The sequence below is a fragment of the Rhinolophus ferrumequinum genome, chromosome 9, assembly GCF_004115265.2.
Source record: "Rhinolophus ferrumequinum isolate MPI-CBG mRhiFer1 chromosome 9, mRhiFer1_v1.p, whole genome shotgun sequence".
NCBI classification, from domain to species: Eukaryota; Metazoa; Chordata; class Mammalia; order Chiroptera; family Rhinolophidae; genus Rhinolophus; species Rhinolophus ferrumequinum.
In genome coordinates, this window is record NC_046292.1 from 39,242,906 (window position 1) to 39,264,141 (window position 21,236).

General features: G+C 41.9%; 2 protein-coding genes across 9 annotated transcripts in view; one reads left to right on the forward strand and one right to left on the reverse strand.

Annotated features, from left to right (window-relative positions):
- Nucleotides 1–316: 316 nt before the first annotated feature.
- TTC4 (tetratricopeptide repeat domain 4) lies at nt 317–21,176 on the forward strand. Its single transcript, XM_033114450.1, has 10 exons — nt 317–630; nt 1,238–1,355; nt 2,106–2,267; nt 4,023–4,100; nt 5,499–5,623; nt 11,630–11,716; nt 13,505–13,722; nt 14,310–14,391; nt 17,349–17,431; nt 19,587–21,176. The coding sequence occupies exons 1-10, from the start codon at nt 520–522 to the stop codon at nt 19,687–19,689; spliced, it is 1,167 nt and encodes a 388-aa protein (XP_032970341.1). The 5' UTR covers nt 317–519; the 3' UTR covers nt 19,690–21,176.
- PARS2 (prolyl-tRNA synthetase 2, mitochondrial) overlaps nt 637–21,236 on the reverse strand; it is a 32,887-nt gene continuing 12,287 nt past the window's right edge. For 2 of the 8 annotated variants that reach the window (XR_004423859.1, XR_004423860.1), the window contains 3 exons: nt 10,327–10,411; nt 7,731–7,923; nt 637–801 (listed from right to left, as the gene is read on the reverse strand). The gene's annotated coding sequence lies outside the window, so the exon portion shown is untranslated. Of the gene's footprint in view, nt 802–7,730; nt 7,924–9,597; nt 9,942–10,326; nt 10,412–15,464; nt 15,581–21,236 lie in introns of those variants that run through there. The other 6 variants (XR_004423862.1, XR_004423863.1, XR_004423864.1 and 3 more) reach the window with 4 other exon arrangements.

A 21,236-nucleotide genomic window follows, 5' to 3' on the forward strand; every position in this document is an offset into this window, starting at 1 on the left:
CTCCTCTGCTTGGAAAGCCTGTCTACCCGTTTAAAGCTTTTTTCCTCCGATAGCTCTTGCTGCCACCTGACAAACTCTAACATCTTATGTGCTTATTGTCTGTCTCACACTACCTGATCAACTCCTAGAGGGCAGGGCTTTTATCTGCTTTGCCCACCGCTGTATACCCAGTGACTACAACAGGCCTGGAACCCAGAAGCTTAGGAAATATGTGTTAACTGGCTGAACAAACGAGCAAACGAAGTGATACGATAGTGTGGTATGGAGGAGCGTTGGGTTTATTCACCACCCCAACAGCATTCGGGGGGTGGGGCTGCAGCACAGCTGAAGGGGCGCGGGGCGGGGCAGGTGCTCTTCGGGTGGAGGGGTGGAGCCGGGTCGGCCACGCCCCCAGAACCGCGGAACCCGAGGCGCAGGGGCTGGCGCCGCCCGGAGGATTAAGGGACGGGCGCTCGCACCGCCGGAAGTTGCCGGGAGTTCTCGGCGCCCTGACAGAGGCGGGAGGGCAGAGGAGCGACCATGGAACTGCCTGAACTGGACGCCGTCTCCGACGACGCCATGGACTCGTTTGTAGAAAAGTTCCGGAGTCAGTCTTACCGTGGCCGCTTCCATGAGGACCAGTGGGAGGAGGTAAGCAGGACTTGGGGCTCCGCATGTTTGTAGGGGCGTTGTGCGGACTCCTGGGGTTCCCGGCGCGGCGTGGAGGCGCGTCCCTCAGCCCCCGGACCCGTGGCGCTGTCAGCAGTTTCCACTTGAGGGTTAAAAATCGGCCTCGAGATTTTGAGGGTCTTCTTAATCTGCCTGTACATTTAGGAAAATTGGTTTTGGAGTCAGACCTGTGACTCCACCATTTACTGGCTCTAATACGTCAGTTACTTAACTTCTCTGAGCGGTCTCCTGACTCTGTAAAATTGCCCCAACTGTAGCACCAATCTCGTAGGATTGCGGTGAAGATGAAATGAGATGTGGGTAAAGCTCCAGGAACATAGAGCACTCAATTAATGGTAATCATTCCCGCACGTGTAAGAATATGATAAACGAAAGAATCTTTACAGATCATTTTCCTACACTCTCATTTTACAGCTGGGGTACTGAGGCTGGGATAGGGAGAGATAGCCAATCACGATGATTTGCAAATCCTGACGAGTAAGAAAACTTTGATGTAGAAACATGGAGTTGGATCTACTCTGTGGAAAATCCTATTTGTATAGTTTGTTCTTGTCTTAACGATCTCTAGGAATTTGAAAAGATCCCCCTATTTATGAAGAAAACGCCATCAGAAATTGATCCCATGGAGAATCCTGACTTGGCTTGCCTCCAGTCAATTATTTTTGATGAGGAGCGATCTCCAGAAGGTATCTTCCATGACTCAAATTTTTGTTTTGTGTCGCCATTGATTTGAGATAAAGAGTGATCAGAAAGGTTCTGATCGATAACAAGTAGTAGTTAGCCTGAGCTAACTTGTTACTATTTATTCAACATATACTTCTTTGGATACCTATTAAATGCTAGCTAGGCATTGGGGCACAGGGATGAAGAAAACTTGCCTCAAAGATCATGCTCCAGTGGATAGCTAGATTGTTCTGAAGAATCAGGATAAACGTGTGTGACAAGTGCCAACACATAGCTGTATACTAGGTACTGCGGGAACGCTGAAGGTGGAGAAGTATTAGTGGGCTCACCGTGGATCAGAAATTTGAGCTGAATCTTAACAATTTTGTAGGCTCTTACTAGGGGAATTTGCATTCCAGGGAATAAAACAACATAAGCAAAAGCAGAAGTATAATTCTCTGCCTTTCTTCCGTAATTAAAAAAAAGTTCTTTCTTCAAGAACTGGGATAAGTATGCTTTTTTCCTTTATGCTTCTTTTTTTGTAAGCACTTAATAGTCTCCCTTCATAGGTATTTGGAATTGATTGTTGCATTAAGTACTCATGACTTTGTTTCTCATGTTGATACCTAGTTTTATAGTATTTTTTAGTTTTCCTTCCCTGTTGATTTTTTCTCTTTGGTTTATTATGTTTCATTGTTGAATGATTTAGAAACTATTTTTAATGAGCCTTTTAAAAAATAGGAAATAGTGATTATTTCTTCTCTTCTTTGCAGAACAGGCCAAGACCTATAAAGATGAGGGCAATGATTATTTTAAAGAAAAAGACTATAAAAAAGCTGTGATTTCGTACACTGAAGGCTTAAAGAAGAAATGTGCAGACCCTGATTTGAATGCTGTCCTTTATACCAACCGAGCAGCAGCACAGTACTATCTGGGTAATTTGTTCCATTATTTAGTGCTTTCTAAAGAGTTAACGTGATAAAAGCCATTATGATGGCTGGTGGAGAGTTTGAGTATCAGAGGAAGAGAAGCTACCCCAGACACCTACGGTAGTTTAATTGAACTCTGATGTTCCAGGTAGACTTGGTGAAAAGGGAAGCCAGATGGATTGTATAATTTAAAAAAAATTATTCCCATCCCTTACCATCGTAGATTGTATAATTTTTACTACCTGAACCAAATGAGTGACATCAAATACCTTAAACACGCATTGGTATGATTGGGATTTTTTTAGCCCAGATTCTGCTTGTCTCTCTCAAAAGAGTTTTTTTCCTGGCCTTTTACCCTCTTCTCAAGGATGCTGGAAGGATTAAGGCAGTAGAGGTCTTTGTGTGAGAGAAACTATTAATTTAAGGGAGAATTTCTCAAAGAGTATTCTTTGGGACCGTTGAAGTAAAAAATATTCTTTGGACAAGTAAGTTTGGAAAGTGCTGCTTTGTTGGGGATTTGCAACATTAGTATGTTAAGGACTCTGAGATAACCTACAGCAAAGAACCGTACCCTGTGATTCTCAAGTTTTGTAAGGCCCATTTTCAAGTAAGACTTACTAACATGCAGTACTTTTCTGCAGACATGATTTTGGGAAACATTGATTATTCGAGTGAGTAATCTTGGTCATAGTAGATCCCTGTTTTTTATCACAGATTTTAAGAGGACCTAGAAATGACCCCAGGCATTTCTGAGGGACTGGGAGAGAATAAGCTTTGTAGTCTAGCTAGGATGAGTCTGTTGGAATTCCATTTAAGCAGTTTCTCTCCAACCATAGTCTGCTCCAACTGTTTTCTCATTTAGCCTGTTTTATTAAAAAATTCTAAAAAGTAAGAGTGGTATAGAACTTTAGAGATTATTTGGGCTAACCAACCCCCTTATTTGTGTAAGCCCAGAGAGGGACCCTTTGGTTAGTACCAGAACCTGGACTAGAAACTCAGTCTTCTAACTTCTGGAGGAATACATGTTCTTCATTCAGCAAACTGAGTTCTTATTCTGTGCCAGGGACTGGCATCATAGAGATGAGCAAGATCTGACCTTTTACTGTCTGCTAAGCACTGCACTGTGAACAAGAGCTACATAGTTCCTTTCCTTGGGGAACTTAAAGGGGTCACTTTTAGGGCTAATAAGACCATATGCACCTTGCAAGAAAAAAAAGTGTGTGTGTGTGACACCCGAGGAGCAGATTCTTAATAATGAGAGCCATTCCTTAAATAATGTGTCACTGGTATGGCTTACTTTCACATTTGTTATCCCCGTAACCTCATAGCAACTATATAAGGTAGGATAAGTTCTTAGAAGAATATTGTTGGGTCAAAATGTACACAAAGTGCATGCTAATTTGCTCTCTAGTTTACCCTTAGAGTGCCCTTTTTCAATATTTTCACCAATACTGGATATTGTCTGTCTTTAATTTTTACCAATTTCATATTAATTTTAATTACTCTAGTCAATCATTTGTGATACTGAGCATCTTTACATGTGCTTACCTAGCCATCTAAAGTTCTGTGGGTTGGTTGCCTGATGTTATAAAAATTTCTAAGGCTCTTGATGACCACAGTTATATATTTTTTCTAAAAACAGTTGCTCTGATTTATATTTACCCAACATTGTAGAAGAGTATCTTTGTGTCTACACATAAATTTTGGAAATATTCTGACCTCAGAACTTGTTCTTTCTTTTACTAAATGGTGTTTCATTAGGCAATTTTCGTTCCGCTCTCAATGATGTGACAGCTGCCAGAAAGCTAAAACCCTGCCACCTCAAAGCAATAATAAGAGGTAAGTTTACAGTATGATTGTCATTAAGGAAAAGTTGGTAGTCACTGCACTAAAAGTTGAGACATTTTAAGCTTTGAGAGTAAGGTGCCAGGATACTAATGAAGCACCTTATTTTTGTAATCTTGATATTAAGTTCCTGGTCTTTATCCCCAGCAACATGCCATTTTTAAAAGAATTCCCTAGAGAATAATCTAACCCTTTGTGTTTTAAGAATTTGTAGAGAAAGTGAAATTCTTCATTTTAAATTAAAAGAATAAAATGAAAATAAAGCAGTTCCAAAAGCCACATTCTAATTTTTTTCTAAATTAGCTGATTGAAAGGTGAGATCTTCAAATGCCATGTTAATTTAATTAAAAGATAAGTTATGGGACCTTTGCTGATAACTCAGATGCAGAGATGTTCCCAGATTATTTTTTCTCTTGTAGTCTGACCTTTGTAATGATAGTGCTTTTATTACTTTTATACTTCACTTTTTTTTTTTTGTTTTGGGACGCTCAAAGGTGCTTTGCAAACTTTACTCCTCACACATTAATCTTCCATGTATCCCCCATGGACCAGCTTAAAATGCTTTATCAAAATTATGCTGCTTTAGATATTTATGATTGGCGGTAGTAAGTAGATCTGTGTCTCTTGGCAGTAGGGAAAGAAAAGAAGGTACTGAGCAAAGATTGGCAGGTAAATTGAGTGTAGTCCTGTGGAATTGGCTTCAGGCTAGAACTCTAATCCTCTATTGAAATGTCAGTTTTACCTTACCATGTGACCTTGGCAAGACACCCACTCTGAGTATCAGTTTGTTCATCTCTGGAAAATGAGCTTGGATTCTGTTGACCTCTAAGCAGTTCTGGTATTTTGAAATTCTGTGGAAAGCCTAAAGAGGCTGACTGGAGAAAATTAAACACGATTAAAGGAGAGGCCGCTTAAACTGGTAGCCATCAAGAACAATTTTAGGATAGGAAAGACCTAATGTCTTTGGTCTTGCCACTGAATGGCTGAGGCAAATTCTGCTTTCTGACGCCATTTAGAAAAATCATCTGAGATGGGCTTTATTCTCATTTGCAGATGAGGAACCTGAATCTCGGAGATGTTTAGTCTTTTGTCTAATGCCTAGTGGTAAATGACAGAGCCATGTTTCCAGTCCATATCTGTCTTGATTCCAAAGCCTGTGCTTTTTGCCATAAGCTGTAGCCTTCCCTACTTTAAGAGCCCTTAATACTAGGGAGCTCACAGGAGTTTTGACCTGAATGGGTCCTAGTCTCGGGAATGCAATACAAGGACCTTTATCATCCATTTTCCCCTTCAGGGTGCTGGCTGGTAGCTGGTGGAGGTGGGGCTTCCAGCTCAAGGGGGGCTCTTTCCATTCATGTTGTGCATGGATCCTAAGGGTTCTGGGTTCTACAGGTGCCTTGTGCCATCTGGAACTGAAAAACTTTGCCGAGGCTGTGAACTGGTGCGATAAGGGGCTGCAGATAGATGCCAAAGAGAAGAAGCTTCTGGAAATGAGGGTTAAAGCAGACAAACTAAAGGTTGGTGGCATAATCAGTAGCCAGTTGGCTTTTGTTAATTAGCATTAATGAATTAATTAACATTCCCCAGATTGTGTCTTTTTGGTCATTGTAAACTTTTTCTTCTTTAAAAGCAAAACCCAGAACCAGTTCCTACCCTTGGAACATTGGAGGACACAGAGAAGTAAACAAACAAGTAAATAAATAGTTATAGTGTGATAGAGGCAAGCAAGAATATAAAGTAGTAATGGTATCTAACTTTGCCTTGGCCAAGAGCAGGGCAGAGATGGGGGTAACAAGGAAGGTTTGCTAGAAGAGGTGATGCTTGCGTCTAATCTTGGGAAGACTGAGCAAGAGTTTACTCGGGTGAGGGTGGGGGTGAGGGGAACATTGCAGGCAGGATAAAGTAGAACTGTAACCTTGAGTGAGTTCCTGATATTTCTGAAACTCAGTCCCCTCTTTGAAAATAGGAAATATAATATATACCCCAAAGGTTTTTATGAAGATTAAATGAGGGAGGGAGGGAGAGAGAGGAAACTTAGCATATTTCTTAGACATATAGTAAGGACTAGATAAATTTGTGGCTATTATGGTTTGAATAAATAAGAAATGGCGTAAGACTGCCATAGTCTGGCTGGGTGTAGGGGCAGTTGGTGGGGCATTTGTCAAAAATTAGAGGCACTTATTTAAGATTGCAACTGCGTGAGGCAGAGGATTAACAGGTGGGGCAAACAACAGGCTTATAGAAAATTTAAAAGGAAAAGCTAGGGAATGAAATTATATAAGGACTTTGTAAGCTCCAACATGTTCCTGGGAATCTTAAATCACATGTGTGCCCAGGGCTATGCATGTGCTCAGGAAAGATCTAAGAAGGCCCTAAATTGTTATCTCTGGCTGATTTGGAGGCTCTGTATAATCAGGAAGTGAAGGTTAAGGCCAAATTGTAAACTGCTTGGGTGAGAGTTGAAGGCATGCTCCAACATGCACCTATAGCTCCTGAGCAGGCAGAATCTGATTTCCAGAATTGCCACATTGTATTCAAAATGTCCATTTTTCAACAAAAAATTATAAGACATGGAAAAAAAGAAAGTACAGTCATACACAGGAAAAAAAAATCAATAGAAATTGTCCCTGAGGAAGCCCAGACATGGGACTTAAAAAGACTTTAAACCAGCTGTTTTAAGTATGGTCTAAAAACAAAAGGAAACAATGTCTAAAGACCTAAAAAAAGATGAGAATGATGTCTCACCAAATAGAGACTATCAATAAAGAAAAATTATAAAAAAGAACCAAATAAAATACTGTAGTTGATAAGTGTAATAACTGAAATGAAAAAGTCACTAAGGGGCTCAACAGCAGAACTTTGAAGACAGGTCAGTTGTGATTATCCAGTCTGAGGAACAGAAAGGAAAATGAAGAGAGACTGAGACACCTGTGGGATGCCATCAAGTGTATCATCACAGGCATAATTGGAATTCCAGGAGAGAAAGGGACAAAAGAATATTTGAAGAAACAATAATTGAAAACTTCCCAGACTTGATGAAAAACAGTAACCTACCCTTCTAAGAAGTTTAACAAACTCCAAGTAGGATATAGTTAAAGAAATCTATACCCAAATACTTCATAATCAAACTGTTGAAAGTTAGAGACAAAGAGGAGAATCTTAAAAGCACTAAGAGAGAAGTGACTGTTCACATATAAGAGATCCTCAATAAAATTAAAAACTTATCAGAAGCCAAAGGGCATGCAGTGACATTCAAAAATGCTGAAAGAAAAAGACTGAAACAAGAATTCTATATCCAGCAAACCTACCCTTCAAAAATGAAGGAGAGTAAGAAGTAAAACTCTATTTGCAAATGATATGATCTTGCATATAGAAAATCCTAAGGAATCTACTAAAAGAACTATTTGAACTAATAAATTAGTTCAGCAAATTGGTAGGATATGTCAGTATACAAAAATTAGTTGTACTTTATAGACTTTTAATAAACATTCCAAATATGAAAATAAAACAATTTCACTTATAGCATCAAGAAGAATAAAATACTTAGGAATAAGTATAACAAAAGTAGCATTTAACTTATACTCTGAAAATACAAAACATTGTTGAAATAAACTATACCTATACCTAAGTAGGTGGGAGCCATTCCATCTTCATGGATTAGATCTTAATATTGTTACGATGACACTATTCCTAAATTGTTGTACAGACTCAATGCATTCTGCATCAAAATGCCAGCTAGGTTCTTTGCCGAATATTGACAAGCTGATTCTAATATTCATATGGAAATTGAAGGGACCCAGAATATCCAAAACAATGCCTGAAAAACAAAAATAAAGTTAGAGAACTCACACTTCCCAATTTCAAATCTTACTAGAAAACTACAGTAATCAATACATTGTAGTACTGGCATAAGGATAGGCATATAAACCAATGTAATAGAATTGAGAGCTCAGAAATAAACCCTCACATTTATAGACAACTGATTTTCAACAAGAGTACCTAGTTCACTCGGGGGAAGAAGAGTCTTTTCAACAAATGGTGCTGGGACAAGTGGATATTCACATGCAAAAGAATGAACTTGGACCTCTGCCTCATACTATACACAAAAATTACCTCAAAATGGATCAGAGACCTGAATGTAAAAGCTAAAACTATAAAACTCTTAGAAGAAAACACTGGCATAAATCTTCATGACCTTGAATTAGGCATTGGTTTCTTAGATAAGACAAAAAGCATAAGCAACTAGAGGAAAAAAAATAAACGACTTTATCAGAAGTAAAACTTTGTGCTTCAGAGGCCCCATTGAGAAAGTAAAAAGACAACCCATGGAATGGGAGAATATAATGGTAAATCATATATCTGTTAAGGGATTTTATTTAGAATATGTAAAGAACTCTTAATATCTCAATAATTCAAAGACAGCCCAACTTTTTAAATGGGCAAAGGATCTGAATGGATATTTCTGTAAAAATGATACACAAATGGCCAACAAGCAAATGAGAGATGCCAAATATCATTAGTCATCAGGGAAATGTCAATCAAAACCACAATGAGATACTATTTCACACCCACTATGATAGCTGTAAGTTTTTTTTTTTTTTTTTTTTAAGGTGACTGGGGAGAAATTGAAACCCTCATTTGTTGCTGATGGAAATGTAAAATAATGCAGCCACTATGGAAGACAGTTTGACAATGCCTCAAAAAGTTAACCATAGAATTACCATATAACCTAGCACTTCTACTCCTAGGTATAAAACAAGTATTTAGACAAATACTTGTCTGTGAATGTTCATAGCAACACTGTTCTTAAATGGCGAAAAAGTGGAAACAATCTAAATGTCCATCAATTGATGGTAAATAAAATGTGGTGTCTCCACACAATGGAATATTATTCAGCCATAAAAAGGAATGAAGTACTGATACAGGCTACAATGTAGATGAACCTCAAAAACACTATGCTAAGGGAAAGAAGCCAGGTGTAAAACAGATTGGGGGGATTGTGGGGACTGACTGCTAAAAGGGCTTGGGGTTTACTTTTAGGGTATTGAAAAGTCTTGGAACTAGGTAGAGGTGATGATTGCATGATATGCTGAATGTACTAAATGCCCCTGAATTACATACTTTAAAATGTTTAATGGTTAATTTTATATCATGTAAATGTGACCCCAATTTCTAAAAATTAAAAAATATATATACTAACTGTAAAAGACATAATTATTGATAAATAGGACTTAGTCAAGTCTTAAAGAGACATCATTAAGATGAAAAGGCTGGGTGGCCGGTTAGCTCAGTTGGTTAGAGCGCGGTGCTCTTAACAACAAGGTTGCTGGTTCGATCCCCACATGGGCCACTGTGAGCTGTGCCCTCCACAACTAGATTGAAACAACTACTTGACTTGAAGCTGATGGATCCTGGAAAAACACACTTAAAAAAATAAAAGTTAAAAAAAAAAAAAAAGATGAAAATACAAGCCATGGAATGGAGAAAATATTTGTAATATAAATGTCTAATAAAGGATTTTTATCCAGAATACATAAATCAATATGGAAAAAAATTTAAATGTGGCAAAAGAAAGATACTTCTCAAAAGAAGATATACAGTGAGCACATGAAAATTTGTACTGTATCATTCATTAGTCATCAAGGAAATGCAAATTAAACCTCAGTGGGATGCCAGTTTACAAAATTGACAATACCAAATATTGGCAAAGAAGTGGAGCAACCGGAACTCTTGTACACAGCCAGTGGGATATAAAAAGGTATGACCACATTGAAAATCAGTTTGGCAGTTTCACACAGCTATCCTGTGACCCGGCAATTTCAGTTGTCAGTATATCTAAGAGAAATGGAAACATGTTCATAAGACTTGTATAAGAATGCTTAATTGCCTGTTTTGTTCATAGTAACCCAGAAATAGCCCTTGTGTCTAACAGGAGAATAGATAAGTCAACTGATATATTCATACCATGGAATATTACTTGGCAATAAAAAGAAATAAACCTATCAGTGGTGGAATGAGAGGGGGATTGACTGCAAAAGGGCATGAGGGAATTTTCTAGGGGATAAAAATGTTTTCTATCTTGACTGGAGTGTTGAATACTCTAGTGTATACATTTGTCTAAACTTACCAAACTGTACATTTAAATTCTGTAAATTCTACCTCAATGAAGTTGATTTAAAAGGGAGGGGCAGCAACCTCCATAGTTCAGGGCTCTTCCTACCTGGTGGTTATTCCACTTTCTGTGGGCTGCCAAGACCTCAAACTTCAGGTGAGGCAGCAGGAAGCCATGTCCATCCACTTGCATCCTGGAAATCAGAGTAAAACCAACATGGGACAGAGGCCAAGTTATCCTTAATCATTCTGTAATGTGGACTAGACACGGTGTGGTTGGGTGTCTCTCAACTGGGAAGCAGAATTGGACATAGTTTTAGTGGTATCCCTGGGGTGGGACACTCTTGATAGTGTAATCATACTTGCTAATAGCAGAAAGGATTTTTGCAGCTCTGTTGGCATATTGGATTGGAGAAGGAATGACCCAGAATTACCAGCCATTGTCTCCCTGAAAGGGTACACTCTGGTCACAAGAAAAAAAAGATCTGTGTTAGCCTTTGTGGGCATTTGTGGGGAGGCTGAGGGATGGTTGGTGCTGTATTTTAGAGCAGGGGCAGCAAACTGACCCACAGGCCAAGTCTAGCCCATGGCCTGTTTTTGTATATTCTGTGAACTAAGAATATTTTTCACATTTTTAGAATATATGTGCTGCCGAAGCGAACACATTTTTCACATTTTTAAAGGGCTATAAACAAAACCTGATAATATATGACGGAGACTACATATGGTCTGCAACACATAAAATATTTACTCTGGCCCTTGATAGAAAGTTTGCTGATCCCGATTAATCCACAATCTTGAGGGTGAGAGCAGGATCACCTAGTTTGGGGTAGATTAGCAGGCAAAGGAGATCTAAATTACATTTCTGCCAGATTAAGTAGACTGGTGGCACTTTTCTCTCATGGCCTGTATTGTTCAAAGGGCAGGTCCCCTGATAAGTTCTTGCCCTGGGTTTTTCCAGTGTTGTCCTATACTTCCCCCATATCAGAGAAGCTGAAATGCCCCACAGACTCCGCTGTCCGTCCCTCTCCCGAGCATGCCCTTTCTCCGTCGCCTGATGGAATCTTCCTGTCTAAATCCCATCCTCAAAGGAGCAGGCACTCCCTCCTCTGTGGTTCCTAGCACTTGGTTCACACTACCAGGGTAGCACATAACAGACCTGCTTGTCTGTCCCTCTCAGGAGCGTATGAGCTCCTTGGGTACGGGAATTAGATTTTTAAGTTTCTGCTGCCACTGGTGCTGGCACCTAGACATGTGCTTTCTACATGCTTATTGAACTGTGTCTGGCCACTGGTGTCCCTTACACAGGATCCTGTGTTGGCTAGACACCAGAGATAGTAATTTAGGAGCGGGCTGGGGTAACACGAGGAAGTAAGTTCCCTAGAGCTGATGCATCTGAACTTCATTTTCAGCGAACTGAACAGAGAGATTTAAGGAAAGCAAAGCTGAAAGAACAGAAGGAACGGAATCAGTATAAGGCTTTACTCCAGTCCATCAAGGTGAGTTCTCAAACCTTAGGCCTTGTGGTCTTCCTGAATCCACTAATCCTGAAGCCTCTTGAGAACCTTTCTTAGGATGCTTTACCTGAATGAATTGGCTCACTTTCCCTCTGCCCTGGTGCAGCAGTGTGGTGAAGGGGGTGTGGAGTCACACCCCGAGTTCAGTCAGCTCTCCCATTGTGTATACGTGTTGATCTCAGGTTGCCTATACGGAATAGTTGCTTTGGCTTAAGCATTACTCAGTCTTACAGTAGCTTGCTGAGTTAGGTCTTCTTGCTCCTGTTTTGCTAGATGATGATGTGATCTCAGGGAGATGAAGAGACCTCACACAGCTAGTGTGTGTCAGAGCCAGGTCCTTGCTCTTAGCCATTGTGTTCTACTGCCTCCTGACAAAGTGAAGTTTTAGGATGCTGCTCCTCTGATACAACAACAAATTCTATCTCCCTTGCCCTGTTTTCCTGCATTTTAAATGGATGTAGTATGATCCAAACCCTGCTTTTAGCTGGCTATCCAGCAAGACACCTGAGCCTTGACTTGCTTGGCCTTGGTCTTCACAGTAACACTTCACAAAATGTGGGTAGGTTCTTGGTCTCATTCTTTGGTGAGTTAAATTAAGCACTCATTTAAATGACTTGTTGACTTGGAGAACTTCACACTACTGAGATGCATTCCACTAGTCCCTCCCCACACCATGCAATCTGTTAACACATACTAACAAATTAAACAGAATGGAATAGTCCAGATTCTCCATCTAATCGTCATTCACAGTAAGGGATTTGGTCCTTTTCTAAAATGTAGAATATGGGAATGCCCAGACATTTGCACACAGACCTTATTTAGGTTCTCTCCTTTAGTCTAACTCTGCATCTCAGACTTCACTCTGCAGAAGAATTACTCTCAACAGTAGTGTACACAAAGCCATATATACTGTATTTTACCAATGGTTTAAAACAGGAGTGAGCAAACCGCAGTGCTGCCTGTTTGTGTGTTACCTATGGCTATTTTCACACTGCAGTGGTCCAGTTGAGCAGTTAACTTCAAGAGAGACCATTTGACCCGCAAAGCCTAAACTATTTCTTATCTTACCCTTTAACGGAAAGTTTGCCAACCCCTGATTTAGGAGATATCTTCAAAGCTAATTTTGATTGCATATAATTTTCCCCTTTGTGCTAGCCTTGGGAATTTCCACACACATATAAGAGGTGACTCTACTATTCAGACCTTTGCTTTACCCTTATTTCCATGAGACAGGCAAGGTTAAGTCAATGTGCAGTATTTTTAGTATTCTATGTCCTAGGTAAACATTTGCCATTTTTGTACATGTCACACTCTTGATCTTTTCTGTGCCTTTGCACATGCCGTTCCTTGGGGTAGAATGCCCTTCCACTATCCCCCACCCCAAACTTCTCTGCTTTTCAAAGTCTTGGTTCAAGGCCTGGCATTCCCTAGTCAACTCGTCTCCAGACTGAGTTAATGTATGGTCTGCAGTTCCACAGCTCCACTTCTTACTGTATATTGCACTTATTTCTATAGCTGTCTCCCCCCTAGACCACGAGCAGAGTCTTGCGGGCAGGAACCTTCTCTGAACCAGAGTCCCGCACATGGTCGATGTCCAGGCAAGGGGAGTCAAACAAGTGATGCTTACTATGTGCTAGGCCTCAGGGACAATGCAGAGGAATTGTGTAGAGCTGGCCCTCGGAGCTTGCAGTTGTGGTTTCCCTGTTTTAGTGAAATGGGTTTGCATCCTTCCACACAATAAGGTTTTGTATATTTCTGTCTTTACCCCAGGCTAGGAATATCAGGCTAGTCTCTGAAGCTGCCGGTGAGGAGGAAGATTCAGCCTCAGAAGGTCTAGGTGAACTTCTCCTGGATGGGCTCAGTTCTGAGAACCCCTATGGAGCCAGGCTGAGTGCCGATGACCAGGGCAGACTGAGCTGGCCTGTACTCTTTCTGTACCCGGAGTATGCCCAGTCGGACTTCATTGCTACTTTTCATGAGGACTCCAGGTACTTGTCCAAGAGCCCTCTGCTTTTGCTTGCATGCTTTTTCCCTGCTGTGTCTGCAGGAAGGACAGGTGGGTTTTTGTTGAGGAAGGAGAATAGTATAGAGGGGTTTTGTCTGGTTTGGCATAATCTCTGTCCTGTAGCTGCTTTCTCCCTTTACTAACTAGTTTTGTAATGATAGTCTCACCATTGTACTGAGTAGGCTAGTAAGTGTAACACTGAAGTACAGAATTTGTCAAGCACTGGTACATATCTGGTGAGATAGGAAATCATTATAGGTAGTACGTGCGTAGTAATTAAAGTGTATATTAGAAAAAAATATAATCAGCAATTTTAACATGTGATTTCATAGGGTTAATGCTTAGAATGTGGCTAAATGTAAGGAATGTTGTTAAGCCTGAGTCAGTTTAAAGAAAATTACTATGTTTAATACGACAGGTGATACTTTTGGGCACTGTTGTCAAAATGGCTTAAGCCTACTTTTGATGTTATATATTCTGATATCTCTGTGATTTGGTGTCCGGGGACTGTGATGTGGGAAAGTAGATCATGAGTTATTCATACCCAGAAAGTACATGTTATATCCTTAGGTTTATTGATCATCTAATGGTGATGTTTGTTGAAACGCCCCCTTGGGATTTAGAACGAAAATACTGCCCTGATAATTTAGAGGTAAGAGAAATTTTATTTTGTTCCTCTGTGGGATTTTTGGAGGGGAGGAGGTTCACTGCCCTTAAAAAAAAATTGTGGTAAAATATGTAGAATATAAAATTTACCATCTTAGCTATTTTAAGTGCATAGTTCAGCAGCATTACGTATATTCACATTATTATGCAACCCTCACCACTATCCACCTCCAACTTTAGGTACCTCATATGAGTGGAGTAATATTTGTCCTTTTGTGTCTGGCTTACTTCACTTAGAATAATGTTGTCATCCATGTGATAGCATGTGTCAGAATTCCCTTCCTTTTTAAGGCTGAATAGTCCATTGTTGGGATTTTTAAAAAACATAACCACAACTTACAGTTCAAAGAATTTGTCTTCTAATCATTTTCAGAATAAGATGCCCCATTACCCCTGAATACTTTAGTGTCTATTTCCCACAAACAAGGACATTTTCCTTCATAATCCCAATCAACCACCAAAATCAGGAAATTAACTTTGATCCACTAGTGCCACCTAATCCTCAGCCTCTGTACAGTTTTTACAAATGTTCTTTATAGCAAACAGACCTGTTCAGAATCCCACATTATATTGTATTTAGTGGTCATGTTCCTTTAGTCTCCTTCAGGTTATGGAAGAGTTTCTCAGTCTTTCCTCAATTTTCTTGGTCTTAACACTTTTGAAGATTATAAACCAGGTATTTTGTGTAAAGTCCATCAGTGTGGGTTTATCTTTGTTCAATCGTGACTAGATCTGGATTATGCGTATTTGACTGGAATGTCACAGGAGTGATGCTGTGTCTCATTGCATCCTGTGAGGTGCACATGGTTTCAATTTGTCCCATTACTAGTGACATTCACTTTGTCACCTGTTTGAGGTGGGGGGTCTGACAGCCTTCTCTACTGTGAAGTTACTCTTTTCCCCTTTGTAATTAGTATTTTATAATGAGGTATTTTGAAATGATGTAAACATGAGGTGTGAATAAAAGATATAGTGAATGTTTAAATAAAAATAATTACAGTAAAAGACACATTGCCATTAATCCCCCTCAAAATATTCCCCTTTGCTTCCAACACACTTATCCCATCGTTCTTGCCACTTTCTGAAGTAGTTTTCGAAGTCCTCTTTCGTGAGTGTCTTTACTTCATCCTCCATCGTAACAACATCCATGTCACATGCTTCTGGTACAGCAATTTCTGTCAAATACAAACATTATTGTGAGTCCTCATCCACCTTATTCACCGAATCTGTCACCATGCGACTTCTGCCTCTTCCCCAAAGTCAAGATGACCATGAAAGGAAAACGCTTTGAGTCAATTCAGGACATCGAGGCAGCCTGCACATCGATTTAGTGCAACTAAAGACACTCATGAAAGAGGACTTCCAGAACTGCTTCAGGAAGTGTCAAGAACAAAGGCACAAGTGTGTTTGAAGTGAGGGGGAGTACTTGGGGGGGATTAATGCCAATGTGTTTTTTACTGTGATAAAATTTTTAAAATTTAAACATTCACTGTATTTTGTGATCACATCTCGTATCCCATTGTTTATCAAACCTTCAACATAATCGTTTATTTATATCAGTGGATATTTATGGTTTCCTTTTTTATTTATTGTCATAATTTATTACTATTATACTCAAATTGTCTCAGATTTGACCAGTGGGAATCCCTTCAAATTGTTTATGTCCTTTTCTCTTGTTTCAATTTTTAAGCACTTCCTTGCATTCTGGTACAAGATGTTCTAGGTCCAAATCGTGCTTTTCTTCTCCCAGCTCTAGAATCAGCCATTTTTCTCAAGGAGCCCCGATTCTTTTTATTGGAAAATGATATTTAGAAGCCAAGATCTGTGCAATAGGTATACTCACAAGTACGGGGGCAGTGGGAGGGGTGCACTGCTCCAGTGCCGTGTGTGTGTGTGTGTGTGTGTGTGTGTGTGAGAGAGAGAGAGAGAGAGAGAGAGAGAGAGAGAGAGAGAGAGAAAACATGAGGTCTCACTGGTATCTTCAGTTCTGATCCAACACCACAGGACCTCTTTTCTTCCTTTCTATATATAGTGACTTCTGTTCTTAATATCTTAATTCATTTGATCAGTCTCTCTGTATTTAATCCCCTTCCTGTCACCACCACTGCCCCCTCTTCCATGTGGAAACTTCCTCACCCTACTTGGACTCTTGACTTCCCACATCAGGTTGCTGCTGACTCAGCCTGGGTGCCCCCGTCATCCTGCGCACACTGACCCCCCACACTGCTCAACCACCCTGCATGAATGCCCTCCTCATCCTGCTTGGGTTCCCACTCCCTACAGCAGGCCTCCCCGCCATGAATGGCTGCCTTCCTCGCGTTGGTTGGGCCCTGACTCCCCATATTGGCTACGCCCACTTATGGACATCCTCCTCACCACGTGTGGGCTCTGACACTCCACCCTGGACAGCTGTCTTACAAGGAAGTCCCTACCCTGCTTAGGCTGGCCGGCCCCAAGCAAGGATCCCCTCCTCCCATGGCCGGGCTCTGACACCCCTCACCCCTCTGACACCCCGCAGCCCTCCTGTGGAGATGTTTTCCTTACCCTGCCTGGGTTTTGACACCTACACAGGGCTGTTCTCTGTGTGGACATCCTTCTGCTCTCGGCCACCGTGGCTTTCTTCCTCCACACCTCAAGGTTCTAGGACTAAATTGTTGGGACGGGAAGGCTCACAGGCCTGCTGGGCTTTAGTCTTGGCGTCTCTGTTTACTGGCTGGGTTACGTTGGCGAGGTTATTTTCCTCCTTTGAGCCTTGGTTCTGTCTTTGGAAAATGGAGCCAATAATACCTTTCTTAGTGTCATGGAAGAGGACTGAGTGCTTTATACTTCACAGCTCCGTAAAGGAGCCATTCAGTGAATAACTCACATCTCTAACTTTTCCCTAGATTCGGCCTCGACGTGCCTGGTGCTGTATCTGACTCCCGCTCCTCTGTAATCTTGCAGGTCTACTTTGAGGACGAGGACAGGGCAGAGCTGTACCAGGTGCCTCCCGAGAGCACCCTGTTGCACGCGCTGCAGCACCCCAGGTGAGTCACTTCATGGGGCTGAGTAGGCCAGGGAAGATGCTCAGATACCGTCGTAGGGATACAGTCAGGTTGTCATTCCACTGCCGATTCCCTGGCACTGCCTCCCTTCTGCCCTGGACACACAGCCATGGAGACTGGCGGAGCCATTGGCCAAACAGGCGACAAGGTGATGACTCAGCCCATTGCACTATAGCCATGACGCCCTCAGACTGGGAGAAGTGAATGGGGCTGGACTGAGGGAGAAGCTGCCTGGCTTTGTACCTGAAGACAGTTCGGATGGCCCTCCTATTGCCAGTTGTGCCGTGTCCTCTGATATTGTTATATGGAAAGAGCACTGGCTCTTGAAATCAGACACCATCATTTACTGGCTGTGAGACCCTAAGCATACACTGCCTCTCTGGGGTGGTTTCCTCATCTCTTGAATGGGAATAATAACTCTTGCCTGCATATTTCTCAGGAATTTGAGAGCTGATGACAGAGTAGGAGTCACAGTACTTCTGTAAACTATAAAGGGTGGTTTTCCTTGTTAACTGTGTTTTCCCAAAAATAAAACCTAGCTGGACAATCAGCTCTAATGCATCTTTTGGAACCAAAATTAATATGACCTGGTCTTATTTTACTATAAGACCGGGTCTTATATTAATTTTTGCTCCAAAAGACATATTAGAGCTGATTGTCCAGCTAGGTCTTATTTTCAAGGAAACAGGGTAGTAGCAGTGGCAGCCGGTTGGATTTGGCAATTGTCCCTTTCTTCCACTTTGAGGTGTTCCTGGACTATAAAGGAATGTCCTCAGTAGATGTGTAAGTTGACTCTTGGACTACTTTTCCCTAAGCTTGAAGCTGGAGAGCTAGATTAGGCCATGTGGTAAGGCCTTGAATGCCCGGCCTAAGGAGTGTGACCATTACCCTGATGGTGGGTAGAGCCCCAGAGGGTGTTTATTTCGGTGGAATTTACACAATAACAGACAGATTTAAGTGCACTGTTGGACTGGTGAGGCCTGAAGTAGGGGATGGATTAGAGAAAGGCTTAGGACGCAGACTGGACGGGAATTGGCGGTGTGGTAACCGACATGGTAGAGGTGTGCAGCTGGTCTGATGTCCGCTTCGGGTAGGCAGGCAGGGGGTGACGATTTCTTCAAATGATTGAGAACTTCTCTTGGCAGTGTTTTTCTGGCCCCAAATCTCCTTACTGTTTTGTAGAAAAATTTTTAGCTGTTCATTTTTCCAGCTGTTAGCAAATTACCTAGATTCTGTAAAGGCCCGAGGTCTACTGTCCCCCATCTCTAAAAACGAAATGGGGGAGAAATCTAAATAACTGATTTGTGGAGAAAAAATAATTGTAATGCTTCTCAGAAAATGTAAATGTTGTTGGAAATGATTACTTTTTAAATGAATGGCATAGGAAAGAGGCTCCTAACCAGAACAGGTTTCTGGCAGCTTCAGAGCCTGGACTGGACTGGGTGGAGCCAAGATACAGGCCTCTGTCCAGATCCAAGCACGCTGGGTCACATGCTAACACCCTTTGATCTGGAAGGCCATCTCTCCCACCTGCCTCACTCCATTTGCTTTCTGCCCAACAAGAGCATAAACGTTCTGGTGACCTGCACCACCTGGCTTTGCTCCCCGATCACTACCCCTTTTCCAAATTAAATCGAGCTCACATGGCATCTTCTAGGAAGCCTTTCCTGGTTTCCCTTCCCCCCAGAGGGGATTAGGCCCCTTACGCTAATGTTGTACTTCACAAATACCCCTACCATTGGGCCTTGCTGCCAAGCATTCATTATTTATCTCCCTCTTCCCAGGGCTTGAGAGCAGGGACAATGGTTTTTGCTTGGTTTTTAATCTCTGTTTTCAGCACAGGGCTTGGCTCACCCTGGGCATTCGCTGTTGAATGAATGAAAGCATGTTCTTGTAGTTTTCTGTCACATTTAACCACAAACATACAGTGATGCTAGAGGAAGGGCCCAGAGGTTCTGGCTAGGTTATAAGGGGGTGGGAGTCATGCTCATTTGCCAGGTTCATAAACAACCAACCAAATAAAGGTGCTAAACCTGCATTTTAATGTTGACTGACATACGGAGTTTCACCTTGAATGTTGTTGGGAAGGTCCATGGTTGCAATTCAGTTAACCCCTCTTTTGTTGTGTTCATTGCAGGTACTTTGTAAAAGCTCTGACACCAGCATTTTTGGTCTGTGTAGGATCCTCTCCTTTTTGCAGAAATTATATCCAGGGGAGGAAGGTACACCAGGTAAAGTGACCGAGCCAGGCTGTGAGAGCCAGGCCCGCTGGATCTCCTTCCTCATCCTCCTGTCTGGAATCCAGCATACCTGAATCACCTGGACGTACTCCTAGAATCCAACACTTTCTGTCACCCTGAGACAATCCTTGCTCACACTGGTGGGAGGAGCTGTTGACTCCGTGAACTGCACCCTTTCTGGTCAAAGTGCTGAGCCCCAGATGGTTGTCACTTTCCTCTATTGATAGAAAACTCTGTGCCTTGGTCATGACATCCTTGGACTCACTGTGAGCTATGTTAACCACTAGCCTCCATCTCAGAGGGACCATCTGTTGCAGTTACCATAGCAACTGACCCAAGGAACTCACTGGACTGGCTTAGGATCCAGGGACATAGTTCTGAACTTTTATGCATTTAGACGCCTTAGAGAAGCTGCCCCTCAGATTGCACATATACACAAACCACGCATGTAATTTTAAGGCATTAAAGCTGAGCAACTCCGGCCTCCTGTTATTTCATGAGCACAGAGGGTTGCTCTGTGGGGATGCTGTAGAAGCCTTGGGGTGCGATGCGGCCAGGAAAGCTGGGTCCTGACTCTGCATCTATAAAGACCTACAATCTGGGATCCTCCAGAAACCCTAGAAAGTTTGCCAGTTTTCCTGATCTCTGCAATAGGGAGGCCTGTGACACACTTGGACAGCGGATTCTACATTCCTCCCCAGTTTTCACATTTTAGTTTTGTGCCTTTTGTACTGGAAAATCTTTTTGCGTGTTGAGTCATTGTCATAGGTTGTGTTTTTGTCTGCAGCTATTGGCTTCCTCCTTCCTAGAGGGTTTTAGACATCCTTACTTATAGCCATGTGACTTCCTGTAGTGCCCACCCTATCCCCCCAGGGGACTTCTCTGAAGAGCCATTGCATGACAGCCTCATGCTCTTTTCCCTCTGCCATGAGAACCCATTTCCCAGATTGGCACTGTTCCTTCAGCCTGGGTCAGAATGGTGAGACCTGTGGAGCAGAGGTGCAGTGGCTGGCCTGCAGCCACTGATTGTAATGTGAATGAGAAAATGTTTGTTGTAATAATAAGCACTTAAGGTTTGGGGGTTGTTAGTAACTATAGCAAAGCTAATATGTCATTAAACTGAAACCAGCTGTTGTCCTTCAGGTGGCCTAATGTGGGGTTTTGTGCTGTGTGCTTCCTTGTCTTTGAAGGGCAATTTGTTGTGGAATATTGACAAAGCACCAAGCAGCTTTCCTTCTAGGTACAGGTCCCTGCCTGTGGCTTGTGGCCAGGAAGCTGAAGTCAAGCCTCCTAAGCCTGGCTGAGGCCACATCGAGGCCGTTCTCCCTCACTCCCCAGCTAGAGACTCCCGCTTGGCTTTCTGTCAGAACTCAGCATTTTGTGTGACGCCTGACACTGAGTTAGCAACGACTCTAGCAGGCATGGCAGGGTTCCCTGTAACAGTCACTTCCAGCCACCTCTCTCTCGGGGCAAAGCAGGTTCCGGTGTGCCGCCTTACTGATAACCGTGCCCTCTTCTCGACACTGGGATGAGGTGCCACGAGAGCA

Bases quoted from the DNA above. Each gene is read 5' to 3' on its own strand.
- TTC4 (XM_033114450.1), top strand. From the start codon at position 520: ATGGAACTGCCTGAACTGGACGCCGTCTCCGACGACGCCATGGACTCG. The intron at 5,624-11,629 runs GTTGGTGGCATA...CTTCATTTTCAG, and splicing joins TTAAAGCAGACAAACTAAAG to CGAACTGAACAGAGAGATTT. The intron at 17,432-19,586 runs GTGAGTCACTTC...TGTTCATTGCAG, and splicing joins CACGCGCTGCAGCACCCCAG to GTACTTTGTAAAAGCTCTGA.